This window comes from Callorhinus ursinus, unplaced genomic scaffold (genome assembly GCF_003265705.2).
Source record: "Callorhinus ursinus isolate GAN/ISIS: 27379988/994484 unplaced genomic scaffold, GSC_fseal_2.0 scaffold18, whole genome shotgun sequence".
NCBI lineage: Eukaryota > Metazoa > Chordata > Mammalia > Carnivora > Otariidae > Callorhinus > Callorhinus ursinus.
Window position 1 is genome coordinate 23790971 of NW_027397080.1, and position 26599 is coordinate 23817569.

At 54.0% G+C, this 26599-nt stretch overlaps 1 protein-coding gene across 2 annotated transcripts in view; it reads right to left on the minus strand.

Annotated features, from left to right (window-relative positions):
• IGSF21 (immunoglobin superfamily member 21) overlaps positions 1 to 26599 on the minus strand; it is a 133555-nt gene that overhangs the window by 22021 nt on the left and 84935 nt on the right. For both annotated transcript variants that reach the window (XM_073903620.1, XM_025855939.2), the window contains one exon: positions 16393 to 16511. In XM_073903620.1, the coding sequence (XP_073759721.1) occupies positions 16393 to 16511 (119 nt within the window). The remainder of the gene's footprint in view (positions 1 to 16392; positions 16512 to 26599) is intronic.

The following is a 26599-nucleotide window of genomic DNA, read 5'->3' on the forward strand; positions in this document are numbered from 1 at the left end:
TGTGGGCCCTCCCCATGCCTGGGGGTGCCTGGCTGGAGGCAGTCTGCCCAGCTGCCTCTCTGCAGCCGCTCAGCCCCTCCACGCCATTGTCGTTTATGTGGCAATAGAGCCAATGTGTTCAGGCCCATGATAGGTGCCATTTCTGCAGAGATGAAATCTATGGGGTGTGACATGAATCCGTTTTAAATAGCAGCAAGGCTGGCTATTTGGAGGATGTTTTCAATGTATCCCAGAGGTATATATTACACACATGGGCGATTTCACCAGGTGCCATATTTGCAGCTTTATGAAAGATGCCTGTGGAAGCCTGCGGAAGCCTGGGGAGGGAGGCCCTAGTAAGTGGGGAAGCACGTTCAAGATCTGGCCAGGGGCAGCGGCACCCAGCGCAGGTTCCTCCTGCTCAGGTTCAAGTTCAGCCTGCTTTATACTTATCTCCCACCACCCCACGCCCACCGGAGAGCAGTGGGCTGGAGCTTGGAGACCTCCCTTTTTCCCTCAGCAAAACCTCTGTCCATTCCAGCAGAACTGAACTGAACCCCAAGCACTGGGACCTTTGTGTTCTGCGGCTCAGAACAGGGCTCACCCTTGACCTTGCCTGCCCAGGGCCTGGGGCTCCTGGCCCTGAAGTACCACTCTCCTGTCCACAGTCAGTGCAACCCTTAGGCTGCTGCTAGCTTCCTGGTCTCATCCACAGAGCGAGGATGACACTGGTGTCACTGGTCTATGCGGGGCACTTGTGGGGACTGAAGAACATGGCAGGTGCCATCCCAGCCAAGCTCCCAGCAGAACCACAGCTCCCGCACCCCGCCCATTCACCCGCCCCCCCACCGCCAACTCAGAGCCCTCTTTTCCAGCAGGAGATTTCCCTGGGGGCCTCTGCAGCTGAGTCTCCCTTCTCTCTTAGCATCTCAGGATTGATTTCCTGAGTCAGAAGGCAGGGAAATCATTCTTGCCACTTGCTTCTCATAAAGCAAATTCCGGAGGGGAGACAAGGCAGGAAGGGAGGGGAGGAGCTGTGGAGAAGGGGCATTTGGTGGGATGGGGACTGTGCCTGTTTTCTCCCTGACATTTTATGATGAAAATTTTCAAACCTAGGAAGAAGTTCAAATAACGGTCCAAGGACCATTCCCGAACCCACCGCCTGGGTTCTAGGATGAACATTTAATTGTACTTGTTTCGTCGCGCATCTATGAGATGGTGTCTTTTTAAAGAACTGGGAGAGGCAGAGTCAAACTTCATTCCCAACAGGACCAACTCTTGGCCGGGGTGGAGGGGCTTGATTTGGGGGAGTTCGTCTCAGAGATCCGGCACACGTGGCCTCTCCCACTGGCCTTGCTGGGGCCCCAACTCTGACCCGTCTAACCTCATCCCTCCCCAAGTTCATCCCCACCTCGGTTCTCTCATCTGTAAAATGGGGATTGCAACAGTACTTAGTCACAGGCGCTAATACTAGTCACAGTACCGATGAGTCACAGTACCTGTGGCGATGAGCCACAGGGCCATTGTGAGGATGAGCTGAGCTCACATTTGTGAAGTGCCTTGCAGGACGCCTGGTGCGGGCGAGCGCATATTCCCACTGGTCATCTTATTTGTAAACAGCAACCTCCATCCCTGGCCTGGAACAGCGGTTGGCCTTTGCTGGCACTTCTCACTCTGGCCGCTGGCTTGGGAGCTCCTCGTGCCAGGCACGCGGGTTCATCCTGCTGCAATTCTCAGCCAGTGTGTGCTGAGTTGATGTTTGCAGGGGGACTGGAAGGGGGCGGATTTGCACCCGGAGTTGATGGCCCACTGGGTCCCCAGGCACATAGTGGGTGGGGGTGAAGGGTGGGGAGGGCACTTGCCCGTCATCTGTGCTCATGGTGGTCACTCTGGGGCAGGGTCCATGCTAAATGCTTTAATGCAGTAGAGCCCCACAGAACCCAGAAAGTAGGGGTAATTATCCCCATTTTATGGAGGCAGAAACTGAGGTGTTCAAAGGCAGTGATCCACCGCTATTCAGCCGGCAAGGACCAAGGCTAGCTCTTGAACTGTGTCTGGCTTAAGTGCCCAGCCCAGGCTCACGACCCTGCACTGCCTGGCCCTGCGTCTCATGTGCTGTGGGGCTTTCTCTCAAAGCATTGGTTTCCTCTGCAATGCAGTGACAGGGCTGGACCCCGTCACCGCTCACATCCGTGGCTCTGAGTGAAGCAGGTCTGGAGGGAAGCTACAGAGGAGGGTTCAAGGTGACCAGCTGTGAGGCAGTGGGACTGGTCAGCAGAGAAGGGCCAGCCCCACCCCCTTCACAGGGGTCCTCAGGAGTAGGGGGCTCTCCTCTGATGGGGCCTGGGTTGTGTCTGTCCCCAGCCTATGAGGCCCAGCCGTATAGCACCTCCTCTATGAGGCTCTCCTGATGCCTCCTCCTGGAGGAGACCCTCCCCCTGGGAACCCCCACAGCCCTTAGCTTGCACCCTAGTCCTCCCCCCGCCCCCCCCAACTTATTTTCCTCCTGGTGGATTCTGGAAACCTGTGCTCTTCTCTGGCTCCCTCATCCTTCAGGGACTCCTGCGGAGCAGACACGGGGTCTCATATCCTTCCGTTGTCCCCAGAACCTAGAGGTCAGTCTCCAGATGCAGAGACAGGGGCTGAGAATCTCCACGTGTCACTCACTAGCCACGGGATCGCGGGGCAGTGGCTTCATCTCTCTGAGCCTCAGGCTCCTCATCTATAAAATGGGGAGAACTCCAAGCACTCCCTCAGCAGCATGCACGGGCATCAAACAGAAGGCTCATAAGGCACCTAGGACAATGCCTGGCACATAATAAGCCCTCAGTCAGTGCTAGCTTTGCCATGAAGATGGTCGTGATTATTAGGATTATTTGTTTTTAAGATTATCACTCCCGGGGAGTGAGTGAGGTAATCTCGCCTCCTCAGGGACAGATGGGGAAACTGAGTGCAGGGGTGCCCTGCCAGTTGGCAGCAGAGACAGGACGGCTGACTCCCAGGCCAACCCAGCCTGGTGTGTGGAGCTGGTCTCAGTTTCCCCTTTCCATACGGGAGGTTGTGGGATCCCTCCAATCTCCCTAGAAGAGGCTGCAGGTGCCAGACACTGCTCCAGGGGCCAGCTCACTGCCCTGCCTCCCAGCCTGGACACAGCTCTGTTAACACCTGTACCGTCAGACTCATGCCTCTCCTTAAATCACTGGGCCTGAGGCACTGCAGTTTCAACAGCCACATATCACTTGTAATTAAGGGACCTGTTCCAGGGAGGGGAAGTTTACCTTCTGCCAGAGACACGAAACCCAGCTCCCGGTGGTGGAGGGCATAAAGCATCGCACGGACCTAACACTTGTCAAGGTTTAATGATGCACCTGCTGGCCGGCTCCAGGGAGGCCCAGGAGGCTGGAGCCGGGAGGGGCAGAGAGGCAACCGTGGGACAAGAGCGGAGCCCCCTGGTCTGTGGGACACCGCAGGTCACGGGAACAGGTGACGGCCTTGGGGAGGGGCGGGGGAAGGTGGCAGCCTCAAGAGGGCACAGCGAGCCACCCTGTGAGAGGCTACAGTGGAGGCTCTGTAGCCAGGCGGTCTGGGTTTGAATACAAGCTCTGCAACTCGCTTGCTGGGTGACCTTGGGCAAGCTACTTAACCTCTCTGGGCCAGGTTTCTCATCATCAAAATGGGAACGATATAGGTACCTACCTCCTAGAGTAGTGAGGATTAAATGAATTAATATATTTAATATACTGGAGCCAGGTTTGGCCCCCTGTAGCTGCAAAATCCACCTTTATTCTAGCGTATACCCTGGCTGTTCCACATGAAGAGGAACCTCTCAGTCATTCCCCCAAAGCAAGTACCCGCACAGCGGGGATTTATAATGTCAGTTGAAGCATGAGCAATGAATGGGCGGATGGTGTCTTCCCTCACAGAAAGGCTGGTGACACTAGCTCGGTGGCCCTATGGACAAGATGCACACACCAGTACATGCTGCTCGATAAAGCTGCCCGCCCCTTCCAGCCTTCCTTACCGGTCAGAGAGGTCACGTAGTTTTCCAAATCACACCCGATGTGCCCTTTGGAGGCCTTGTCTCCACCCCGGCTGAGGGCCTCAGCTCCCCACAGAGGAAGGCATCAGAGAATGTTTGGGTTCGTGCTCTAGACTTCCCTTCATGAGCAGACTCAGCTTTCTCTTTTGTAAAATGGGGATACTGATCTTACTGACTTCCCAGATGGCTGAGCTGACAGGGCAGCCCAAATATTCCATGCTGTCCCTGTTGAGAGGAGTGCTGGCCTCTGGCCTAGGCCCATATGGCTTCCATATTGCCCCCCAGTCAGAGAGGAGCGACGTCCCCCCTTCCCCCTGGCAGCCTCATGTAGAGGGAAAACTGGGGACTCTTCCTTCCAGCAGACCTGAGCTCAGATCCCAGCCCGCTCACTGCTGTGGAATGTTCGGAAGGTTCTCCACCCTCTCTGAGCAGTGCATAGTGCCCACTGTCACTGAGGTGGCATGGGGCCAGCCTGCAGGGGAGAGACTAGAGGTGGGACTGGGTAATGGAATGTGCTGGGCCTGTTGCTGAGTGCGCCGTGGGCGGCCGTCCAGGGCATGCCTCCTTTGCAGGGCCATGTTCAGACAGGGAGGGATAGAGGATTCTAGAAGCCTGTCCACGAGGTGGTCAGCAGGCTCGGGCCTTTGGGGTTGAAGTGGGAAGTGACCGTCCTTGGTCGATGACCCAGTTAGCTCCAAAGTGCTCCTCCGAGCTCCAAACCCATCTGTCTGGCCCCTGTGAACTGGCTCTTAGCCAGTGACCCGAGCTAGCGGCAGGCCGGCGGGCGGGCGGGCGGGCAGAGTGAGTATCCTTTCTCCGGGTCCCTGGCCAGGTGGAGGCTCTCCAGGCACTTAAGTGTGCTGTCTCTGAACATGCTCTGATGTCCATCCTGGACAGCCCTGGCCACCCCGGCCCCAGTCCTTCGGCCTCCAAGCCCTGCCAGCTTTCTCAGGCCCCTGCTGCCCATCATGCTGTCCCCTCAGAAGCTCCGAGCAGGGAGGCGGCCTCTCCACCCCAAAGCCCATCTCCTGCAGTCACCGTCTGCTGAGCGAGACCATAGGTCTCACCGGTGGCTTCTCAGGGACTGTCTCTGTCCAGGGCCGGGACCCGCCATGTCCTCCCCATCTGCTCCCATCTTTCCGAATGGTCCCCACGTCCTGTGGCTTCTGTCTGGAAAGGCCTCACATGTCCAGCCTCTACGGCCCAAGCCCTGGACTGGCTGGGGCCGTCTCTCCCCCTCCGCTGCCTGCCCTGCCCTCGGGAGGCCGCCAGCCGTCTCTATCCACCGTCCTCAACAGCCCCGTGGGCCAGGGACCTTCACGGCCCCGTTTCCAGATGACGTAACTGACGGTGGGGAGGAAAGGTCACAGCGAGACTGTGGAGGGGGGTGACGCTGCTCTTTCCTGGTGTCCTCGGCCAGGGGCAGCGTGGGACGCCACGGTCCTCACTGCTGGGCTTGGAGAGCTCCCACTGGCTGGGGTCACTTCCTGCGGCTCTGACCCCAGTCCCCCGCCCCACTGACACTTCCAGGGTGGAGGTCAGGACAAGGTGAAAGTAAGCACTCACAGTGAGCTCCAGACACAGCACTGGGCCTTTCCTGTCCCAATGTGGGGGGGCGCTGCTAATGTAACCCCCATTTGGCAGACAGGGAAACTGAGCCTCAGGAGATGAAACAAGCCACCTACCAGTGTAGGGCAGCGGCTCTGCTGAGGGCTTGGAGCCAGCCTGCCTGGGTTCGAATCCGGTTCTCCCCTTGCTACGCCTGGACCCTCGGGCACATTTGTTAGGCTCTCTGCTTTCATGCTTGGACAGTGGGGAAAGGAATCACGGGCCCTCCTTAGAGGGCTGTTAGGACAATGAGTGAGCAGGTGCGGAGCAGAACTGTGCCTGGCGTGTAGTAAATGCTCAATAAACATTTGCTGCTTTTATTATCGGGAGTTCCAGAACTGGGCTTCAAATCTATGGCTGAATCCAAGGCCCATCCCCTTAACTATTCCCCAGCTCTCTAAGGAAGTAAATGCTGTTTCTAGTCAACCTACTCGAATAGCGGAATAATTCTTCACTGGGGGCCACCCAGCCCTCTCCTGGCTCTGATTTGGAGGATCCTGCGTACTCGCTGTCACTCATCCAGAGCCGGTGGGATGGGGGATGGGGAAGGGAGGGGGCTTGGAGGTGGGCCTGCCGGACATTTGCCTGGGAGACAAGAGTGCCCAGGCCTAGTCCTCAGGACCCTGGGGGCGTCTGGGGTTGGAGGTGGAGGTTTGGGTTTGCACCCTCTCCCTCTCAGCACCCCAAACTCCTCTGCGGCTTTGGCTTGGATCCCAACCTGCCCCCGGTCTCCTCCCCCTCCTCCTCTTTCTGCTAACGGCCTCCCCCCCCCCCCCCCCCCCCCGGGGCCTGTGGCCGCTGCAGTCGCCTGGGGCCAGTTCGTGTAATTAGTGTAAGCCCAGCGGGTGGCTCCTCCACTCAGGCTCCTAGACAAGGAATGAGCCGATCATTTCCCACCCAGCAGGCATCAGGGCTTCGTGGCAGCTCTGAGTCTCGCCTCCCAGCTACCCTGCTTGGGGTGCCCCAGGGACTCTGAGACCAGCGGCTCCCTCTACGAACCTAAGCTGTCCCCTGGACTGCCACATACCTGGGGCATGTGCTGGATCTGCCTGTGAGGTGCACATCTCCCCACGGCTGTCCTGCACTCAGGCAGGCTTCTCGAAAGAGGTTCTGCAAATTGCCACCTGCTTTCTTGCCAGGGTCCTTTAGAGGCAAAGCTGTGTTTTCTTCTTGTTGCTCAGGCCCATGGCAGCAACTCCAGGTCTTTGAGGAGTGCAGGCTCTGCCCTCAGGCCTCGCATCCCCTACCCCCCTTGGAGCCATAGACATTTCTCCTTCCCAGGTCACGAGAGGTCCTTGACACTCCAATTATTCGTCCTGGGAACGTGCCCCTTTTTCTAGAGAGGAGCACCAGGCTGGGTGTCCAGAGGATAAGGTTCAGAAATCTGGTCTTAGAAAGCAGAGCTCCAGATCTCTAGAGATCTTAGGTTCTGGCCTGGCCTCATGGAAGTGAGCTCAGCTCTGTCACACGCTGTAGTCTCCTTTTGCCTGGGAGCACTGACCAGCCCGGGGTGAGCTTCTCTTCATGGGAATCAAGAAATGGGCCCCAGGAGGACTTCCTGGGGACTCGCTGCCCCGTCACACGGCAGGGGAGTGACAGAGCCAGGCTGGAGATGGCCAGATGGCTTTAAAAAGCATCTGGAATACATACATGAGGAGAGATGTATAGGTCAATGGAACAGAATAGAGTCCAGAAATAAACCCTCACACTTACAGTCAATTGATTCTCGGCAAGGATGCCAACCCAATTCAGTGAGGGAAAGAAGAGTCTGTTCAAAAATGGCACAGAGATAACTGGATATCCACCTGTAATTGATGGAGCCAGAGGCCTCCTCCACAGCACGTACAAAAATTAACCTGAAGTGGATCATAGTTTTCTGTCTCCTCCAGCCATCCAAGATGCTGAAAGAAGGCGAGGGGGAAGAAGGTAGCTCCGGCCCCTGCCGTTGTGAAGAAGCAGGAGGCCAAGAAGGTGGTCCATCCCCTGCTTGAGAAAATGCCCAAGAATTCAGGCATCGGACAGGACATCCAGCCCCCAAGGGACCTCACCCACCTCGTCAAATGACCACACTACATCTGGCTGCAGCGGTAAAGGGCTACTCTCTATGAATGTCTCAAAGTGCCTCCTACGATTAACCAGTTCCCCCAGGCCTTGGACTTCCGAAAAGCTACTCAGCTGCTGGCCCACAAATACAAACCAGAGACAAAGCCAGACAAGAAGCAGAGATTGTCGGCTCCAGGCTGAGGAGAAAGCTGCCGGCAAAGGGGAGGTCCCCACTAAGAGGCCACCTGTCCTTCGAGCTGGGGTTAACACTGTCACCGCCTTGGTGGAAAACAGGAAGGTTCAGCTGATAGTGATTGCACATGCTGTGATCCCACCGAGCTGGTTGTCTTCCTGCCCGGCCGGTGTCATAAGATGGGGGTTCCCTACGGCATCATCAAGGGGAAGGCCAGGCTGGGGGTTCTGGTCCACAGGAAGACCTGCACCACTGTCGCCTTCACATAGGTTAACTGAAAAGGCAAAGGAGCACTGGCTAAGCTGGTGGAAGCCATCAGGACTGATTACAATGGCAGATAATGATGAGATCCACCGTCCCTGGGGAGGCAATGCCCTGGGTCCAAAGTCGGTGGCTCTCATTGCCAAGTTGGAAAACGCAAAGGCTAAAGAAATGGCCACCAAACTGGGCTGAGTGGACGCTGTTGAATTTTCTATACATAAAAGTAATAAAAATTCTCTTTTGGCCAGTGTCAGAAAGAAAGAAAGAGTTTTGCGTGGAGCACTGGGTGTTATGCACAAACAATGAATCATGGAACACTACATCAAAAACTAATGATGTAATGTATGGTGATTAACATAACAATAAAAAAATTTAAAAGAAAGAAAGAAAGAAATCATAAAGCTAAATGTAAGAGTTTTAAAGCATTAAAAGTCTTAGAAGAAAACAGGAGTAAATTGTGACCTTGGGTTAGGCAAAGCCTCCTCAGCTCGGACACTAAAAGCACAAGCAACAGAAAATAAATAGATGGAGTGAACTTCGTCCAAAGGAAACCCTTTCATCCTTCAAAGGACACCAGTAAGAAAGGGAAAAGATAATTCACAAAAGGGGAAAGGATATGCAAATGTTACATCTGATAAGGTCCTTGTATCTGAAATAAAGAAAGCGCACAGCTTCATGATGAAAAGACAAATAACCTAGCTGAAATGCGCCCCCGATCTGAAGGTATTCTGCAGAGAAGGTATCCAAATGGCTACAAAGCACATGAAAAGATGATCAACATCATTAGCCATTAGAGAAACACAAATCAAAACTGCAATGAGAACCACTTCACGTCCGCCAGGACGGCTGTGATCAACAAGACAGGTAGTGGGAGCTGGTGAGGATCTGGAGCGATGGGGAACCCCATGGCGCTGGAGCAAAAGTAAAATGGCACAGCTGTGCCTGGAAGTCAAAAGATTAAACACAGAGTTACAATTTGGTCCAGCAATTCCACTCCTGGGTATACACCCAAGAGAACTGAAGCTATATGTTCACACAGAAACCTGTCTGTGAACACTCACAGGAGCATTATTCATAACAGCTGAAAAGTGGCGATGTCTGTCAACTGGTGACTGTATAAAAGAAATGTCATGTGTCATACAGTGGAATATCATTCAGCCATAAAAAGGAACGAGGGACTGATGTGTGCGAGAGTGACAAAGACCACCTTTTGTATGATCCCATTTATAGGAAATGTCCGGGCCGATCCACAGAGATAGAAAGTAGATTGGTAAGGGTTGCCTGGGCGTCCGACTCTTGGTTTTGGCTCAGGTCATGATCTCAGGGTTGTGGGATGGAGCCCTGCATTGGGCTCTGCTGCGCTCAGTGTGGAGCCTGCTTGGGATTCTCTCTCTCTCTCTCTCTTTCTCCCTCTGCCCCTCCCAACCACTCATGTGCCCTCTCTCTCTAATAAAAAAAAAAAAAAAAAGGAAATTATATTGGTGATTACCTTAGCCTGGGGCAAGGGGCATGGGATGGGGAGTCATTGTTAATGAGTATAGATCTAAAAAAATCTTCTAAAACTGGTTGCACAACTCTGTGAGTATGCTAAAAACCATTAAATTATACACTTTAAAGGAGTGAATTATACGTTATATGAATTATAGCTCAATAAAACAGTTTAAAAGAAAGTGCACCAGATGCACTTAATAAAAATTCAGTAAAACATACTGAAAAAAATAAAAAGCGTGCTATGCAAAGTTCATTAACAACTGTTCTCTACAGGGGGACCTGTGTCACCTGGCCCCAGGTTTTGAAAGCATTTGGTGTGGTTTGGTGCCATTGTGGCCTTGGGTTCCAAAATTCTACCTTTAATTGGCCACCCTCACTTGAAAGCCTTCAGAAGAGACATAGGGATCCCAAAATAGAATATTTTTAAGATTTATTTACTTATTTGAGAGCGCGAGAATGAGAGAGAGAGAGAGTACATGAGAGGGGGGAGGGTTAGAGGGAGAAGCAGGCTCCTCACTGAGCAGGGAGCCCGATGCGGGACTCGATCCCGGGCCTCCAGGATCATGACCTGAGCCGAAGGCAGTTGCTTAACCAACTGAGCCACCCAGATGCCCCCCAAAATAGAACATTTTATTAGTGCTTATTAATATGTTATGACTTCTAGAAGAGCAGAATGGGTACATGGGTAGGAGATCTTTGCCCTTGCTCTATCACTAGCTGGCTGGGTGTCCTAGGCAAGAGACATACCTATCAGTTTCCTCATCTGGCAAAGAAATGGCAGTACCCATCTCACAGAGCTTTTGAGATTATGGGATAAGTTAGTTTATGAAGACCTTAGCCCAGTGCGTGGCATATTAGTAAATGCTCAGTGAAGGGTACCCCATGTGCTTGGGAGTCAGATGTCAAATCCTCCTCTGATGCTATCTCTTGGCTCAGTGACGGTTGTGGGTTCAAAGTGTGTCTCGGAGAAAGATGTGTTGAAGTCCTAACCGCCAGCACCTGTGAATGGGATCTTATTTGGAAAAAGGGTCTTCGTACATGTGACCAAGTTCAGATGAGGTCGTACTGGATGAGGGTGTGCCTTTGTCCAATGCCTGGTGTCCTTAGAAGAGGGAGATGTGGACACAGAGACCCAGACCCACAGAGGGAGGCCGCCCCGTGAGGATAGAGGCAGAGACTGGAGGGATGTATCTACAAGCCAAGGAAGGCCAAGGACCACTGGCCACCACCAGGAGCTGGAAGAGGCAAGGAAGGATCCTTTCCTAGAGCTTTCAGAGGGAGCGTGGCCCTGTTGACACCTTGATTTCAGACTTCTGGCCTCCAGAACTATGAGGGAATATATTTCTGTGACTTTCAGCCCCCCTAGAGTGATCCTTTGTTACTGGCATCCTGGAGACATCCAGCGTTGGGGTCAGCCTGGGCTTCTGCATCTGTACCGTGAGTTAGACAGCTCCCTTGATGGCACCTAAGCTCCACGAGGCAAAGACTTTCCTCGTTCTCCATTGTACCCTCAGCACCCAGAACTGTGCTTGGCCCCGGGTGGATGCTGAGTCAGGCAGTGTGGGATCAGGTGCATGAAGGCCTCAAGTCCACGCACTCAGGCCTCACCTTCTCGGAGGGGTCTTGCTGAGCACCCTGTTTAAAATACCCCCCTTGCCCCAGGCTGTGCTTGCTTCTGCTTCGCTCGACCACCCTCTGACACCCACGGGCACCAGCGGTCTCTTTGTTGAGGTCTGCCTCCCTTCCTGCATGGTCCGGTCCAGGAGGATGAGGAATTTTGTCTGGCTCATTACTGAAGCTGAATTCCAGTACCTACAACAGCGCCTGGAATGTACTAGATGCTCAATAAATGTCTGTTACATAAATGAACAAACGAAGGACGGATGAATGAATGAAAGAGATTCAGAATGCCTGCATGTGGACATCCAAGTGACCTTCTAATCCATTTTAATAAAAAACCATTCTGATGTTGTTTTTACCAGAAAAAAAGTTCGGTACTGGACTGTCCATGTCACAAGCGGACACTGACCTGGATTTGGACTCAGGTCTGCTGGACCCCAAGGCAGGTGCTCCTTTCAGAGGGTTTGAATAGTGAGGGGCCCGAGGTCAAAGTGGATGAGCAGCCCCCATGGAGCCTGGGGCACAGGAACCGTCTGAATTTTTGAGTGCCAAGTGTTCCTGGCCCGGGGCTCGGTCCCACGGAGGCCCCTGCTGTCTCAGCTCTGCACAACACCCCCTTCACCCCCATGCTCGCTTGACCTTTGCAGTATTAATAGCCTTTGTGTCAAAGGTGGAGACGTGTCCCTTGGGAGCTCAGAGATTCTGTTAGGTGCACCAGCTCTGGGCTTGGGCAGACCTGGAGAGCCCCCCAGCTCTCACGTGGGGGAGCCCCTTAAACCCTTAGACCCCCTTCCCTCATCTGTGAAATAGGATGACAGTGCCTATATCTCAGGGGACATTCGTGAAGGTCATATGATCAACAGTGCGCTGGATGCTCAGCGCACAGGGCCGGCCACACAGCCTGATGGAAAGTGGCCTTGATTATTTGCTGAGGGTTGAAAGGGTCCCCTCGGTGGCAGGTCTGTACGGCAAGGGTGGCAGAGACACCTTGCCTCTTGGTCTTCTGGCAGAACCAGGAGAGCAGCGTCTTTCGGCTTTGGCAGAGGTGCGGGTGTCTGGGCTCACATTTAATTGATTGTAACATCGCACCCTTAACGTGCTCCCCCGCATAACCTGCGCCCCCAAGAAGGGGCTTCCTTCCGTGACTGTGTATAATGTGTTCCTGGGGCCCAGCACGCAACTTTCAAATTGGCTTACAATTTATCTGCAGCTTGGATAAAAACATTTTAATGACTGTGTGCGGCACAAACCCTCAGTGTCACCCACGGGGCTCCCAAATGTCTTTTCCCACCACATAGCGGGGATGTTATAGGCGTGAAATTAGAGCCGCTCTCACATTTTGATCTGCACCCCGAGGCCTGTGGAAACAGCACGGTAGAATGTGCTGGATGCAGATGCAGTGGCGGCAGATGGGAGGCCGGCCTCTCCCGCACAATCGCTCTGTGCTTGGGATGCGTGCGGGGCCGTGGGATGGGCCCTGTTCCTCGTCTCTCTTCCCCCCCCCAACCGTCCTAGGAAGCTTCCCTTGATCCCCAAATCGAGGAGAGGGCTATCTTGCCCCACTGTTGATGGTCATGGTCCTTAGGGTCTGTTGTCGCTCAAAGGAAACCCCAGCTTTCAGTGGCCTCCACTCACTTGGAGGGAGGGTGTTGGTGGGTGCGCATGCATGTGTGAGTGTGTGTGTGACGAGGGTCTATGCCATGTCACCGGCTAAGGCAAGGAGTCGACTGTAGTGCTCGACACCTGCCCTGAAATATACTTAAAGGGGTGGGTCAGGGAGGGGAAGGCAGAGTCACCCAATTTTCAAGTCTTTCTAATTGAGCCCGATGTGTAACCGACATGATCCCTATTTGTTGTGAGACATGCTATTTACTGAGCACTCGGAAGGTGCCGGGCGCTGGGCTCAGGGCACTCTGTCCTGGGGATCATCTCATTGAATGGCCCCTCCTTGCCCGAGCCACTTCCTTCTCCGAGCCTGGGTCTGGGTGACAGGTGCAGTGTGGTCTCAGCCTGTGGAACCTCTTGGCCACCTCATCTGGGCTAGGTGCTTTGCAAACATCATTCATTCATTCATTCATTCATTTAAAGATTTATTTATTTATTATTTTAGAGAGAGAGAGTGCAAGGGGGTGGGGCAGAGGGAGAGAATCTCCAGCAGACTCACTGCTGAGCACAGAGCCGGATTCGAGGCTCCCACAACCCTGAGATCATGACCTGAGCCAAAGCTCAGAGTTGGACACCCTAACTGACTGAGCCACCCAGGAGCCCTGCAAACTTCTTTAAATCAAAAAAAAAAAAAACAAAAAAACCCCAAAACCTTACAACTACTCTAGGGGGTAGCCACCCTTGTCCCTATTTTATAGATGGAAAACTGAGGGCCAGAGAGGCTAATGAACACAATAATGGATCTGGGATTCAGCCTAAAACCTGTGTGTCCTAATGTTGTATAACCGGGATTATAACATCTCCCGGCTCACAGGGCTGTCGCCAGGATTCCGTAAGATAATGCACATGAAGCCAGAAGCTCATGCATTGTAGGCACAGGCTGGGGACGGACAGTGGCTGTGTTGTCGGCTCAGCTACAGCCTTAGCGAGCCTGGGGGGACCTGCCCCATCAGGAAACAGCTGGGCCAGGATCACCAATAGCAAGCACAATGACCTCTATGCAGTGGGTCCGTCAGAGGATCGACCAAGGTGGGTGAGTGCTATTTCAGTAAGAATCCTACCCACGGATACCCTGAATTTCCAGAGGTCAGAGCCGTTCCCTGAGTCTGGGGCCACTGGGCGGTCCTGCCCCTCCCCGGTCTCCCCAACAGCCTCAGCCTCCTGCTCAGTAACTGGGATCTCATCGGCTACCAGCTGTCTGCCCCATCCCACATGGCTGCCACCTTCTGTCGGCAGGAGCCCAGAGGTTCACAATTCCTTGCTGCCCAGACAGCGAGACCGGAGGAGAAAAGTCTCCACCGGCCATGCCAGGGGCCTAGAGAGAAGCCACACCTGCCAGGAGCACCCTGCCTTGCTCAGCCAGGACCATCAGGCCAGCTGAGCAGTTCTGGTGTGTCCCAAAAGATCTCTCTGCACCTTAGGTTCCTTGCTTAGCAGGTGGGATGACGGACTTAACAGATGTCAGAGTTAGGAGGGGGCTTAGGAGCATCTGGTTACACGTCCTCCTGATGTGTGGAGGAGAAGACAGGCCATGGAGGGAGAGCAACCTGCTCAGGGAGCTTTGGTGAATTAAGGAAAGTGCGGGCCTCCTGGAGGAGGGGGCTTTTGAGGACTCTGTCCTTGCTCACATAGAGAGAAGCCTCAGCTGGAGTGTCCCTACGGTTTCCAGGGGTGCAACAGCCAGTGTGAGAGGCAAGATGACTGGCTTCCGGCCCCCAAACTGGACTGCCGTCACAGGACGATTTCTTGATCCTGGCTGTGTGACCTTAGGTAGGCTGCTTGCTTTCTCCGTCCCTCCATATCTGTGTCTGCAGAAAGGGACCAATAATACTAGTGCCTCCCCTCGGGTGGGTTGTGAGGACTGAATGACATAACATGGAGAGCACAGCCAGAAGCCTCCAGGGGACCCTCCTTGGGTCCTCCCCCTAAACTAGCTGCCACCCCACCTGCAGCCACTCTATCCTATTACTTGTCTGATTTTCTGCCCAAGGTTTGGCACCGTCCACAGTTCTCTCTTAGGCATCTACGCATGTTTTATGCTTGGCTCATGCACTGGATACAACTGCCCAAGAACCTTGTCCTATTGAAGGAGTGTGTCCATTACCTAGCGCATAGTAGGTGCTCAAGAAATATCTGACGGATGGATGATTATGTACATGCCCCTCATCAGACTCGGAGCCCCTCGATGGTGCACACTGAGTTTCGTTCTTCACCAGATTCCCTGGGCTGACCAGCCCAGGGCCCGGCACCAACAAGGCTCCTTCAGTGAGGGCAGGACTGCAAGAGAGGGGTTTTCCTGGCACAGCCACCTCCCCGCCGCGGCCCATCCCCCAGGAAGCCACGAAGCCAGAACACACCATGTGCTCCCACTGCGGGAATCAATGTCCCTCCGGAGGTCTGGCCTTTGGAGGTTTTCAATTTCCCTAGAAGCGGTGGCTTTCCATGGGGCCTTTATGCTTTCATTGATTGCCTGACTACGACAAGCTTTGTTTCCCTGGTAAATATCATTTGATAAGAAAATCAGAGAACGCTGGAGCCGGAGTCGGGGCCAAGGCCCTAGAATTCTGGCAGCAGAATTGGAGAATGTGCCTGAGGAGAACGTCAGCACCGACAGAGGCTGCTGAGACCGCTGGGGGCAAGGCCCTTGTTTGACAAATGGAGAAACCGAGGCTGGGGCGGGGACACACCCAGCCAGAGACAGGGACTAGCATTACTATCCCCACCTTGCAGTTGGAGAAATGGAGGCACAGACACAGGGTCAGACCCCAGGACGCTCTGACACCGAGTCCAGTGCACGTTCTTACCGATCACTTGATGCTTCCACGTCCCAGGAAAGGCCGGGGGAGATTCAGGGTCAGAATCACTCTCTGCAGCCCATATGCATCACCTCCCCCAGGGAGGCTCCCAGATTGTCCTGCCCCCCCCGCCCCCCCCCTCCACTGCACTGTTCCCACCGGCACTTCTATGAACGTGCCTCTTGGCTTCAGCCTGGAAAGGTGCTCCCACGGCCGCCTCCGTACTGCCCAGCACCTCCCTCCCTGTGTCCTCACTGGGTCACAGGACCCAGAGCTGGGGGTCCTGCATCCCACCCCTGCCTTACAGAGGTGGACACTGAGGTCTGCTGCCCCCCTGGGAAGCCCTCATTCCTCTGTCAGCTCATTTGTCCCAGTCAAGGTGTCAGAGCCCCTCCAAAGTGCCCAGGCCATGAGGATCCAGAGGCAAGGCCAGGCTCTGCCTTCCCGAGGTTAGGTATCAGTGCTGGGAGGAGAAGGGCTTCCTGGGAGGAAATCCTTGAGTGGTAAGGCCACAACTGTCCTACCTCGGCAGGGCCAGTCTCCTCCCTCCTTGGAGGTAAGAGTGGGAAAGAAGAGGGTTCATGGCCTCCCAGCAGACATTTTGGCGGGTGGTTCCCAAGACAGCTCCTCTGTGCATGGCGCACCCACACGCACACAGCTCCACCCTGGGGCCCTGGGGTCAGGGGCCCTGCACTCACCCATGACATTGAGGAAGATGTTGCCCGATGCCAGGACCACCTTCTCTCTTGTGGCACGGTCGTAGATGCCCACGTGGCATTCGTAGGGACCGTTGTCTGAGACGCGGACCTCGGGCAGCCTGGGGGGAAGCAGAGGGGCGGGATGAAAGCCCTTCATAGGGCCCTGGAAGGCGCAGTCCCCCCATCACCCTGAAAACAACCTCCAAGCCCCACTGTTCAGCCTTTGTTCAACAGATGATTCTAGATCGACTACATGCTCCCGTGCTATGGTGGGAGGGGGCGGGCAGCAACATTTATGGAGCACCGACTGAATGCAAGGCCCTGTGTGCGATGCTTCAGGGGGTGAAGATGTGGGGGCTGTGAGTCCAACCGGAGTTATGTCTGCGCTCCTTTCAGTTCCCGTGAGCTGCAGATGGTAACGGTGCCCGCACCTAGAGGACCCCGGGTATGACCGGGGTAAGAGGCACCTGATGTGGGGCACAGGCTCAAAGCTGTGCCCTAGTGTGTCACCTCATTCTGCCCTACACATCGGATCACTATCCCCACCTCCTAAACATGGAAACTGAGGCTCTAGAGGGGGCACAGACGTCCCCCCACCCACCACCACCAATATGGCTAATAAGAGCCAGGATGGGAATTTAAATTCCCCTTTAGGCAACTGCCTTGCTGTCCCTTTGGGTCCAGCCTTGGGGGCTTGAGAAGAAACAGTAAACTTCTCATCTCCGAGGAGCCCCTGTCCCAGCGGATCAGCACTCCCAATCCTTCAAAGGGTGAGCCTTTCCGAGCACAAAGCAGGGAGCAGCTGGTTCTGCCTGGGGTCCTCAGGAAGGAGCTGTGGCCCGGAGGGATGGAGGCCAGGCCACTGCTGCATCAGGGAAATCTCTGGGTCCTCTGGCAAGTTCCAACCTTCTCTGGGCCTAATCACGTTGCCAAAGGGGAGCCTCTTCTGGCCACAACTTAGAGGCAGTGGGGTCTCTGTGTTTGGGTCTCCTGTTGTAACACTGCAGCACAAAACAGGAAGAACTCACAGTCACAGTCACGGTCATGAAGCCCTGTCCACCACACCGGCCCTTTATTCCGATCAGAGAGCGCACGCAGTAGGGGAAGGAGAGGGCGGTGGTGAAGGGCACAGGCTCTGGGTGTGCGTCCCACCCTGCCACCCCGAGGAGGGAGGTTCCTTCGATCTAGCTCTCTGTTCCCACCTCCTCATGGATACGTTGGCTCTCTACTCAGCTAAGCCACCCCCTCCCATTAGCTTCTGCTGTGCTCTCCAACCTCAGATTCACTCTCTTTTCTCATGTCCACTGCCCCCATCTTTGTCGCCCAGCTCCGTTCCCTCCTGACTCGGTGCCCCCCACCTCCCTCCTGACTCAGTGCTCCCCACACCTGGGCTCTCAGCCTGGGTTCTACTGCTGCTGGCTCAGAGCAGAGCCAGCACACATTAGCATAAACAAACACCTTCATTTACATAGAATACGCGGAGGTTGACATCTGGTCTACCGACTGTCATAAAAGGACTGGGAGAACGGGAGATTTTCATCAGGGAAACTTTGTGGGGGAAGAGGCTGCTTTCCTCCCTTCCCCACCCTCAGGGGAGCACCCTGTCAGTGGGAACAGCAGGGGACTGGCTCCCCTCAGGAGCTATTTTCTTTGCTTGTAACTCAGCTAGACTGGAAAAACAGGCCCTCTACCGGGCACTGTTGCTGAGTGACAGTCGCCTAGAGTGACATATTTAGGTGACAGTCGTAGGTATCAGTTATACGGTAAGTGACTTGTGCAGGTGACATGTGCGCAGGCGACATGCCCCCCTACAGAAACAGGCTCAGGAGACACGTGTAGCTGATAGCCACCCAGGTGATGTAATGAGGTAATGGTGACAGGGTTGGCACCCAGGTGGAAACGTGCAGGTAACTGCCATGTGGGTGATACACGCAGAGGTGTTTAGGTGACAGCAACACAGGTGACATGTTTAGGCCATTGCTACACTGATGACATGCTCAGGGGACAGTAACATAAGCAGTATGTTTGGGCAACTCGTGTAGGTGACACAGCGCAGGTGATAGAAGGTGGCTCAGGGGACACTTGGATTGGTGACTTGTGAAGAAGACAGCTTCCCCCCTTAGGACTCTGTACAGACCTAGGTGTTCCTTAACTGGGCTCCCTAGCTCCACCAGTGGTCCCAGACCTGCTCGTGGGCACCATGCTCCATCTCCCCGACCACATTCAGTGGCCAAGTCCTGGGTGCTCCGCTTCCTAAATACATCCTGCACTATATCCACTTCCCTCCTCCCCCGCCCCTGCCCCCAGACCTTTTCTCACCTGGAATGTGGGGCAGAATGTTAACTGGTTTTCCTGCCCCTGCTAATCTCCCTCTGGATCCATCCTGCAGGTGGAATCCAGATCTTTTCAAATACAAATAGAACTGATGGCACTTCTTGCTAAAGCCCTGTAGAGACTTCTCTCTGCTCTTAAAGATTGAGGCCGGAGTCCTTATCTTGGCCAACCTGGTTGCTTCCTGCCACATCTCCAGCACCTCTCAGCCTTGCCCTCCTCCAGCTACAACGGTGTTCTTTCCATTCCTCTCATTGCCAAGTGCCTTCTTAAAAGATAAACTTAATTTTGGAATCATTTTAGATTTACAGAAAAGTTGCACAGAGAATAGAGCATTCCCATACATCCCTCACCCAACTTCCCTTGTGAACATGGTACAGTTGTCAGACGAAGAAGCCAACACTGATACATCACTATTAGCTCAAGTCCAGACTCTTTCTGGATTTCCCCAGTTGTTCCACTAATGTCCCTTTTCTGTTCCAGAATCCCATCCAGGACACCTCAGAGGTGACACAGGTTGCATTTAGCCCAGCGCCCTCTTTGACTCAGCACTTTTGCTTGCAATATTCTGTTCCAGGGAATGTTGTATTTTCTTCCCCTGGCTGCATCCTTCAAGTTACAAAAGAATGGTCACTTTCTCAGTGACCACCTGGACCAGGTGAGTGTGGTGGTTGGATGGCATTGATGGCCCTGCTTAATAGCCTCCCTGCATCCATGCCTCTGGCCAATTGCCTTACAGTTCCTCCCATCTAAGGGTGCAGTCTCTTTCCCATTCTTGGCTTTGTGACTTGTTTTGACCAATAGGATTTGTAAGAATGATGGTGTGCAAATTCCAAGCCGAAGTCTCAAAAGAACTCTCTCTCTCTCTCTCTGTACCCGCCTGCCACTCTCTCCCCCGCTCACTCCTGCTTTCTCTCCGCTTCCTCCCCGAGAACAAGCCTCTGATATGGACAAGAGCACACAGACATGGAGAGAGGGCCCAGCTGGCCCAGCCATGCCAGTCAAGGTCAAACACAAGAGTGAGCCTAGCCAACCCCTAGACTCATGAGCAATAATTCATGGACATTGCTTTAAACCATCCAGGTTTGGGATGGCTCGTTATGCAGCAGTAGCCAACTGATACAGCAGTACTTGTCTGAACTGTTACTTGACGACTTATGTCCGTGACTCTCGAACACCCTCCTCCCCTGCCACACACCGTAAGCTCTGGGAAGGCGGGTCTGCCCCTGTCTGGTTTACCAGCATGTCCCAAGACCATGTGTGGTGCTTGCCATCATGGTAGGTACTCAATCAACATTCAGTACACGGGCAGCAACCTTCCAGGAGGCTGTGGAGTGAGCACGGAGAATGCTGTCTCCCTCTGTGCTGGAAAGCAGGTGCAGAGACTCATTCTTACCTGCAGACCCAACAGTTTCCAGGGCACAGCTTTGCTTTGGACCAAACACCTCATCTGAGCTTGTGAGCTCAGTGGTAGCCTTCTAAAGTGGATTAAGTGGCCCCGAGATCTCTCCCTAGATCTGAGTGGCATTGATCTGCTTGCTGGATAAAAGGCCTTGCACAGATAGCAGGACCCTGAGGGGGCTGGGGCAAGAAGACCAACTCTCATCAGCAATAGGCTCCGATCAATAAACTATTAATAACTGCAAAGGTTTCTGGCAAAATCAGTGTAATGTAGTTTAGTGGCTGGAGTTTACCAACACTGACAGCAGCTCTGAAGGGCATGTAATTGTGTTTCTGAAAAACTGAACGCAGAGATAGTGGGGGGCACCATCGGATGTCCACATGGCCCCCGTGGCTCAGGTTAGGCCGTGCAAGGGCTGGTCACTGGGGCTTCTTGCAGGCCCAGGGCCAGCACAAGTGTGTAGGCCTACTCTGCGCCATGCCCCATGCTGAGTCTTGGGGGTGAGGGGCTGATACAGAGATGCCAAGGACTTGGTTCCTGCCCCTGTGCCTTTGCCCAGGCATCAGCTCCTAGGATCTTCCTTCACCAACTCGCAGGTGAGTTTGAGCGCTCTGGTACCGGAATTCGCCCCCACTGCTCTAGAGCGTATTTCTATTCTGAGCCCCACCACTATCCAGGTAATGAGAGCCATCTGCTTCCTCCCTGCTGAGAGAAACAGGATGGCCTTTTATTTTCCTAAATTCCCTTCCTCCACCTTCTGGTGGGCCCCCTTAATTCTGCTGACTGCAGTCCCCCGAGAGAGCTGCGTTCACATTCTCCAAACCTGACCCGACTTTACAGCCTCCGCTCACCTCTCCTTTCGTGGCTTTGCCTCTCCATTGGGAAGAGTCCTAGATTCACACAGGATGGAGGTGGTGGACTTGGGAACAGGGGACAGGAGAGGGAGGACACAGAAGGCATCTTTGAGTTTCCCTTGCTCTATCGTTAGGGAATCAGGTGATCCAGTGAGTGACATGTGCGGATATCAGAAGCCTAAATGAATGAACAAGACAAGTACACTCAGAACAGAGCCTGGTGTGGGGTAGGCGCTGGTCAGAATCTTCCCCCTGTGCTGTTACACAATTACATTTTTAAACAAACTATTAAGTGCCGAGGAGATACCAGGCACTGTCTGCAGTGTCGAGTATGTAGCCAAGAAGACAGGGCAACACTTTTCAATAGCAACACTGTAACACTACAAAACATCCTTTCTATCCAGTCTGCCTATATGTCTCCCCACTTCTTGGAAGAAGTCGGCTGGACATCCGTTAAGTTGGCCTAGGATCACAGTCATCATGACGAACATCAGTCTCCTCCTGCCAGGTCTTAGAGCTAGTGCAATGTGTTAGGTCTGATGGCACCTCTATTTCATAGGGGTCTCCTGCGACCCTCGCCTCTTAAAAAATTTTTGTTGTTGTTTATAACTTTATTGAGCTATGATTGACAAACAATAAACTGTGCACAAAGTTTACACATTTGATGGCTTTTGACATATGGAGACACCATTGAAACCCATTGCCAAATCAAGATAATGAACGTATCTGTCACCCCCTCGCCCCAAGTTTCCTGGTGTCCATTTGTAATCCCCCGGCCCCCAACCCCAGGCAACCACTGATCTGCTTTCTGTTCCTGTAGATCACGTTTCCTAGGATTTCAGGTAAAGTGATTTCCTCTATGAGAAAAGTATGCATGGCATTTGCGTAGATGCTTCTGACCCTCTTTCCTTCTAATCTTCTCTCAGGAGAGAGGAAGTTGCAGGAGGGGTGACAGACACCTGCTCTTTTCCTTCTCTCTCCTCTGCCCACTCCGTTCTGCCCAAAACCTCTCCACCTGTATTTCTTCTTGCCACCTCTCCCTGCCGGAGGCCCCTCTAGGTCATCCCCTCCCTACCCTGCTGCCAGAGTGATCTTACCACAGTGCGATCTGGAGGGTCCTTTTCAACTTCGAACCTTCCCTGGGCTTCCATCCACTGGAGGATCAAGCCCAAACTCAGTGAGACTGAGACCATCTCTGATCTGGACCCAGAAAGGAAGGAGGAAAGGATGGAGGGAAGAAAGGGGCGTGTGGCTTCACATCTTTTGCCAAAATTCAACATTTAAATAAGAAGACTTGTCAGGACCAAACTTTTATAATCTACCCTATTTAAAAAGTATTTTGTAATTCAGATGTCTTCATTTATATACACAGTATCTCATTCTGGGGTAATGGAGAAGATTCAGGTAGCGATTGGTCCTTAGAGGCTTTGCTTTAATGAAGAGAGGAGAGATCCTTTTCATTTGTGTAACAATTGTTTGCATGGAAACGGAGCTTGTGGGGGCTGGGAAATAGTTCCCTCTTGCAAGTAGGTTAAACACACCCCCTGCAATCTTTTTAGCCTAGTGCCTGCCTCAGCTCTGCTCCCTGTCATCCCTGCTGGAAAGATCTCAAGTGGGAAGTAATGAAGTTTTACTGTTCGTGCACCTGCCATGCCTCCCGGATTGGCTGCACAGCCCCTGAGGCCCAGACCTTTTCTCTCCCTCCCTTAAACACCTGCTTACTCTCCAAGTTCAGGGTCGTGCTCCCGCAATGCTGGGGTAACTACTGCAGAATGCCCGCTCCATCTTTACGGAGCCTTGGGGCAGGGCTAATAAAAATGGCCATAAACTCTCCGGCTGCCATGGGTACTATTGGGATGTTTCCTAATAGGACACTTGGAGAAGGTTTGCTGCTCTCTGGGAAAGGCGGGGCAGCAATTGGCCCCGCCCCTCCCCTCACACCTGAGGCCATTTGCAGAGCCTGGCTCAGAGCCCATGGGCAACTCAGGTCTGCTTGGCCCAGTGGCCCAGGTGTGCACCTGCTCAGCCAGCTCCGGCTGCTCCCCCTTCCCAGCTGCCCTCACTGCTTCTGACGTTCCCCTCACAGCCCTGGTGGCATGAACCCCGCAGGACTAGGAAACGGACTGGCTACTGGGGATAGTATTTGTGGCAACTGGCAGACCTGGGAAAGCAGCCAGGGACAGGTGAGAAAGGGCCTTGTTTTGGGATGGGAGCCTCTACTGGAGACTCTGGGAGGGTGCAGGGGTACAGACCTCAAACTTCAATGTACTCCATCCTCCAGGGTCTGGTTGACACGCAGATTCTAGTAGGTCTGCTCAGGGCCTGAGAACTTCTAATAAGCTCCCAGGTGATGTTGTGGCTACTGACCAGCAAACCCCAATCTCGGGTGCTCAGTCCTTCTCCCTCCCCTGTAGGTCCATCCATCTGTTTGACCCTGCCCTTCCCCACCAGACACACTAGGTGGTCCCCTCCCCTTGGCTTCACCAAACCCCAAATATCAGATGTAGAGCTTGGAAGGCCTTGACACATGTGTGTTTCTCGTGAGTACTGTTGAGTAGAAATTATTGGAGGAGAGATTTTGCCACTCCACATGGCTCTTTAAACCAGCAGGGACTGCCAAAAAGCTGGCCACACACGGAGCATGGCCTCCATCCCTCCCACTCTGCTCTGACTCGGTGCTGAATCTCTCTCTGCCCTCCTGAGCCAGACCCTGCACCTGCTCCCTGTCTTCCAGCTTCTGAAAGAGATGATGCATTCTCAATCTTTTCTGGTCCCCTGGGGGTGAGACTAAGCTCAAGCTCACCCCGGAAAGTGGAGCCCAGACCCTAGACTGAGATCAAGGGCAAGTGGGGTCTTGTTCTACTTGGTGGGAACTTGGCTAATGTCGTCGGAAGTGTTAAGCTCTGAGCCACCCATCCTGAATACAGTCCTAGGGAAGCTGCCTGGGGAGAGAGAAGTTTCAACCCCAAAGGGATGGGGATGGAACATTCTGAAACCCAGGAACAATTACTTCACCTCCTTTTGGTTAATTCCTGGAGTTTCTCCTCCAGCGAGCCTTTGACAGGAGCAGACGGGGGAAATGTTGTCCCTGGGCAGGTGTGGAGCCATGGGGACTGCATACGCAGAGACGCTGGCGGAGGAAGGAGACTCCCCCTTAAGCTGAGGGACTCGTCCTGCGTGCACGGATGTACGTAGAGGAGGCTGGGAGCTTGCTCCTTTAATATCAGATTTCCCAATCCAGCCTGGTCACTTAACTAGGGTGACCAACTAGTCCTGGTTCGTCCAAGACTTTGCCCGTTTTAGCACTGACATTCCCTTGCTCTAGAAACCCTTCAGCTCCAGGCAAATCAGGCTGCTGGTCACCTTCTATCTGACAAATGATAAAACTAGAGAGGAGAGACCTGCCCTAGGCCAGACAGCAGTCAGCGGCAGATCAAGGATAGGCAACACAGGCAAGGCTACCTGTGTTAGCTGATCCAGAGAGGGACCTGGGCAACAGGCCACAGACAGCCCCCTGCATGGTGGCTTGAGGATTGTAATAACATTACAGACCCCTCACTCAGGGCCCAGAGGACCAGCTCCTGAACTGTGGTTGCTTCGAGCCAGAAGCCTCAGCGAGTTGGGAGCTCCACGAGCCCGAACTACCTGGTGTTCTTTTCACAACACAAAACTGGAGAGTTTGGGTCCAACTTCTCCTGCCCCCAACCAAGCAGAAGGATGCGTCAGAATTGCTCCTTGGGGCCAGAAGCCCACAGCTGCCCCCATCCCCTTCCAGCCACTCGCCCCCATACACACTGGGGAGCCAGTCAAGGGTCTGGCAAACCTAAATGTGGTGGGCTCCCCTGAGAACATTTGAGTGGCACCACTTAGGAGTGAACAGGCTGTCTTGAACTGGAGGGCTCAGGGACCAGGTGGGGGGGGAGAGGGAGCTCTGGGCAGGGGGTCTGGGGCTGCCAGAAAAGCCCCTTAGCCAAGGGCCTAGCCCCTCCCTTGGCACCAAGAATTTCATTACCTTCTTCCTTGTGTGTTTTCCCCTTTCTTTCCAGAAACTGCCTGAACTCTTTTTTTTTTTTCTTTCCCAGAGCCTTTGAAAAGCCATTAGAAATTTTCATCCCCCTTTCAATCTGAAAATGGTTTCCATCATAAAACCTCTCAGTGGGTGCAAAACATCTGTGGCTTCCAATCCAATGCAGGGCTGCTAGGGAGGGATGATGGGGAGGGGAGGCAAAGGAGTGAGAGAAGTTCCAGAACGTTCCAGTCCCCTCCTGCCCTGCCCCCCACTTCCCTCCACAGTCTGGGGAGTCTGGACCCACCTCAGGCCCTGCTTGGTCCCAGACTTTGTGCGTTGGCAATTCTGGCCGTGAGCATTTAAGGGGGTATAAGTGAGACCCAAGTGGCTCTGGATCTCTGGTCAGCCCCTCCTTCTAGCGACAGCGGATGCGGAGGACCCGGATGAGACCCCATTCGGCCCCTGCATTGCCTTTCCAAGGGAAGGGGCTTATCTCCCACTGGCCCACCCCTGAGCTACAGTCGCCTACATTCTAGAATTTCATTCCCTTCCTCTTAGACGGCAAGGTGCTGGGCGCTCATGCCAGTCCAGCTCAGGCCTCTAGGTCTGTGTGACTTCAGACAGGTCACTACCCTCTTTTGCATCTGGGCTGTAGGGAGCCTTTGTTTGGAGGCTCAAAGGGGGTCACCATGGAAGGCCCCTCATTCCTGCCCAGAGGAGTGCTCCAGAGAGGGCAGCTGTGATTTCCCAGCGGGCACACTGGAAGTGACCTGTTTCCAAGGTGGGAAAAGGCCTCTCAGGAATCAGATTTTATCTTCCAGTGATGCATTCTCAAACAAAAGTCCACAGAGCCTAGCCTGGGATCCCTAGACCACCCATACCTGGGAAGTTAGTAACGGGGACCCTGGATGCTGACAGATCCCGGGCTTACTGGCCCCTGCCGCTCTGGCCTCCTTGACGCCCAGTTGGTGGAAGACGGAGGGGGGCCACTGCACCATCCATTCCGGTAGCAGCCGGAAGCATCTTGGCTGCTACCAGGAGCTTCAGCCAGAAGCCCACTCCCAACCTCCCTCCTGCTCTGTCCATCCCATTTTCCTGACTCTTTGGTCAGCTGCCTGCTCCTCCCCAGCCCTCCCCTTCTGACCCTCCCCTCCACTCTCCCTCCCCTTCCTTGCCTGGCCTCTCCTCCCCAGCCTCTTGCTGCTGCCATGGAAACCACTTCTTCCTCCAAGTCCTGATCGATCTGTTTCTCATGGTCAGCATGCTCAGCGCAGGGTCTGGCTGGGGAGGCAGGCAGAGGTGAGAGGGCCAAAAGGTTCTGGACGTTCCTTCCACCTGTCTTCCCCCCACGCCCTCCCAGGGCCAGCAGGCACAGGGCATGGGACAGGTGCCTCCTGGAAAGACACTGGACGGTGGGGAACCAGAAACCAGGCAGTGGGCCAAAGGGACCTCAGACAAAGGAAGAGGGGTGACGAGCAGCTAGAAGTGAGAGAGAAGGCTGGGGGCACATGGTTGTACCCGCTGCCTCCTTTCTATCCCTGTGAATCCTCCACTTTTTAGCAGGAATCTCTGCCTCTCTACTTGATGGTGGTGAGAGTCGGCATCAGGAGG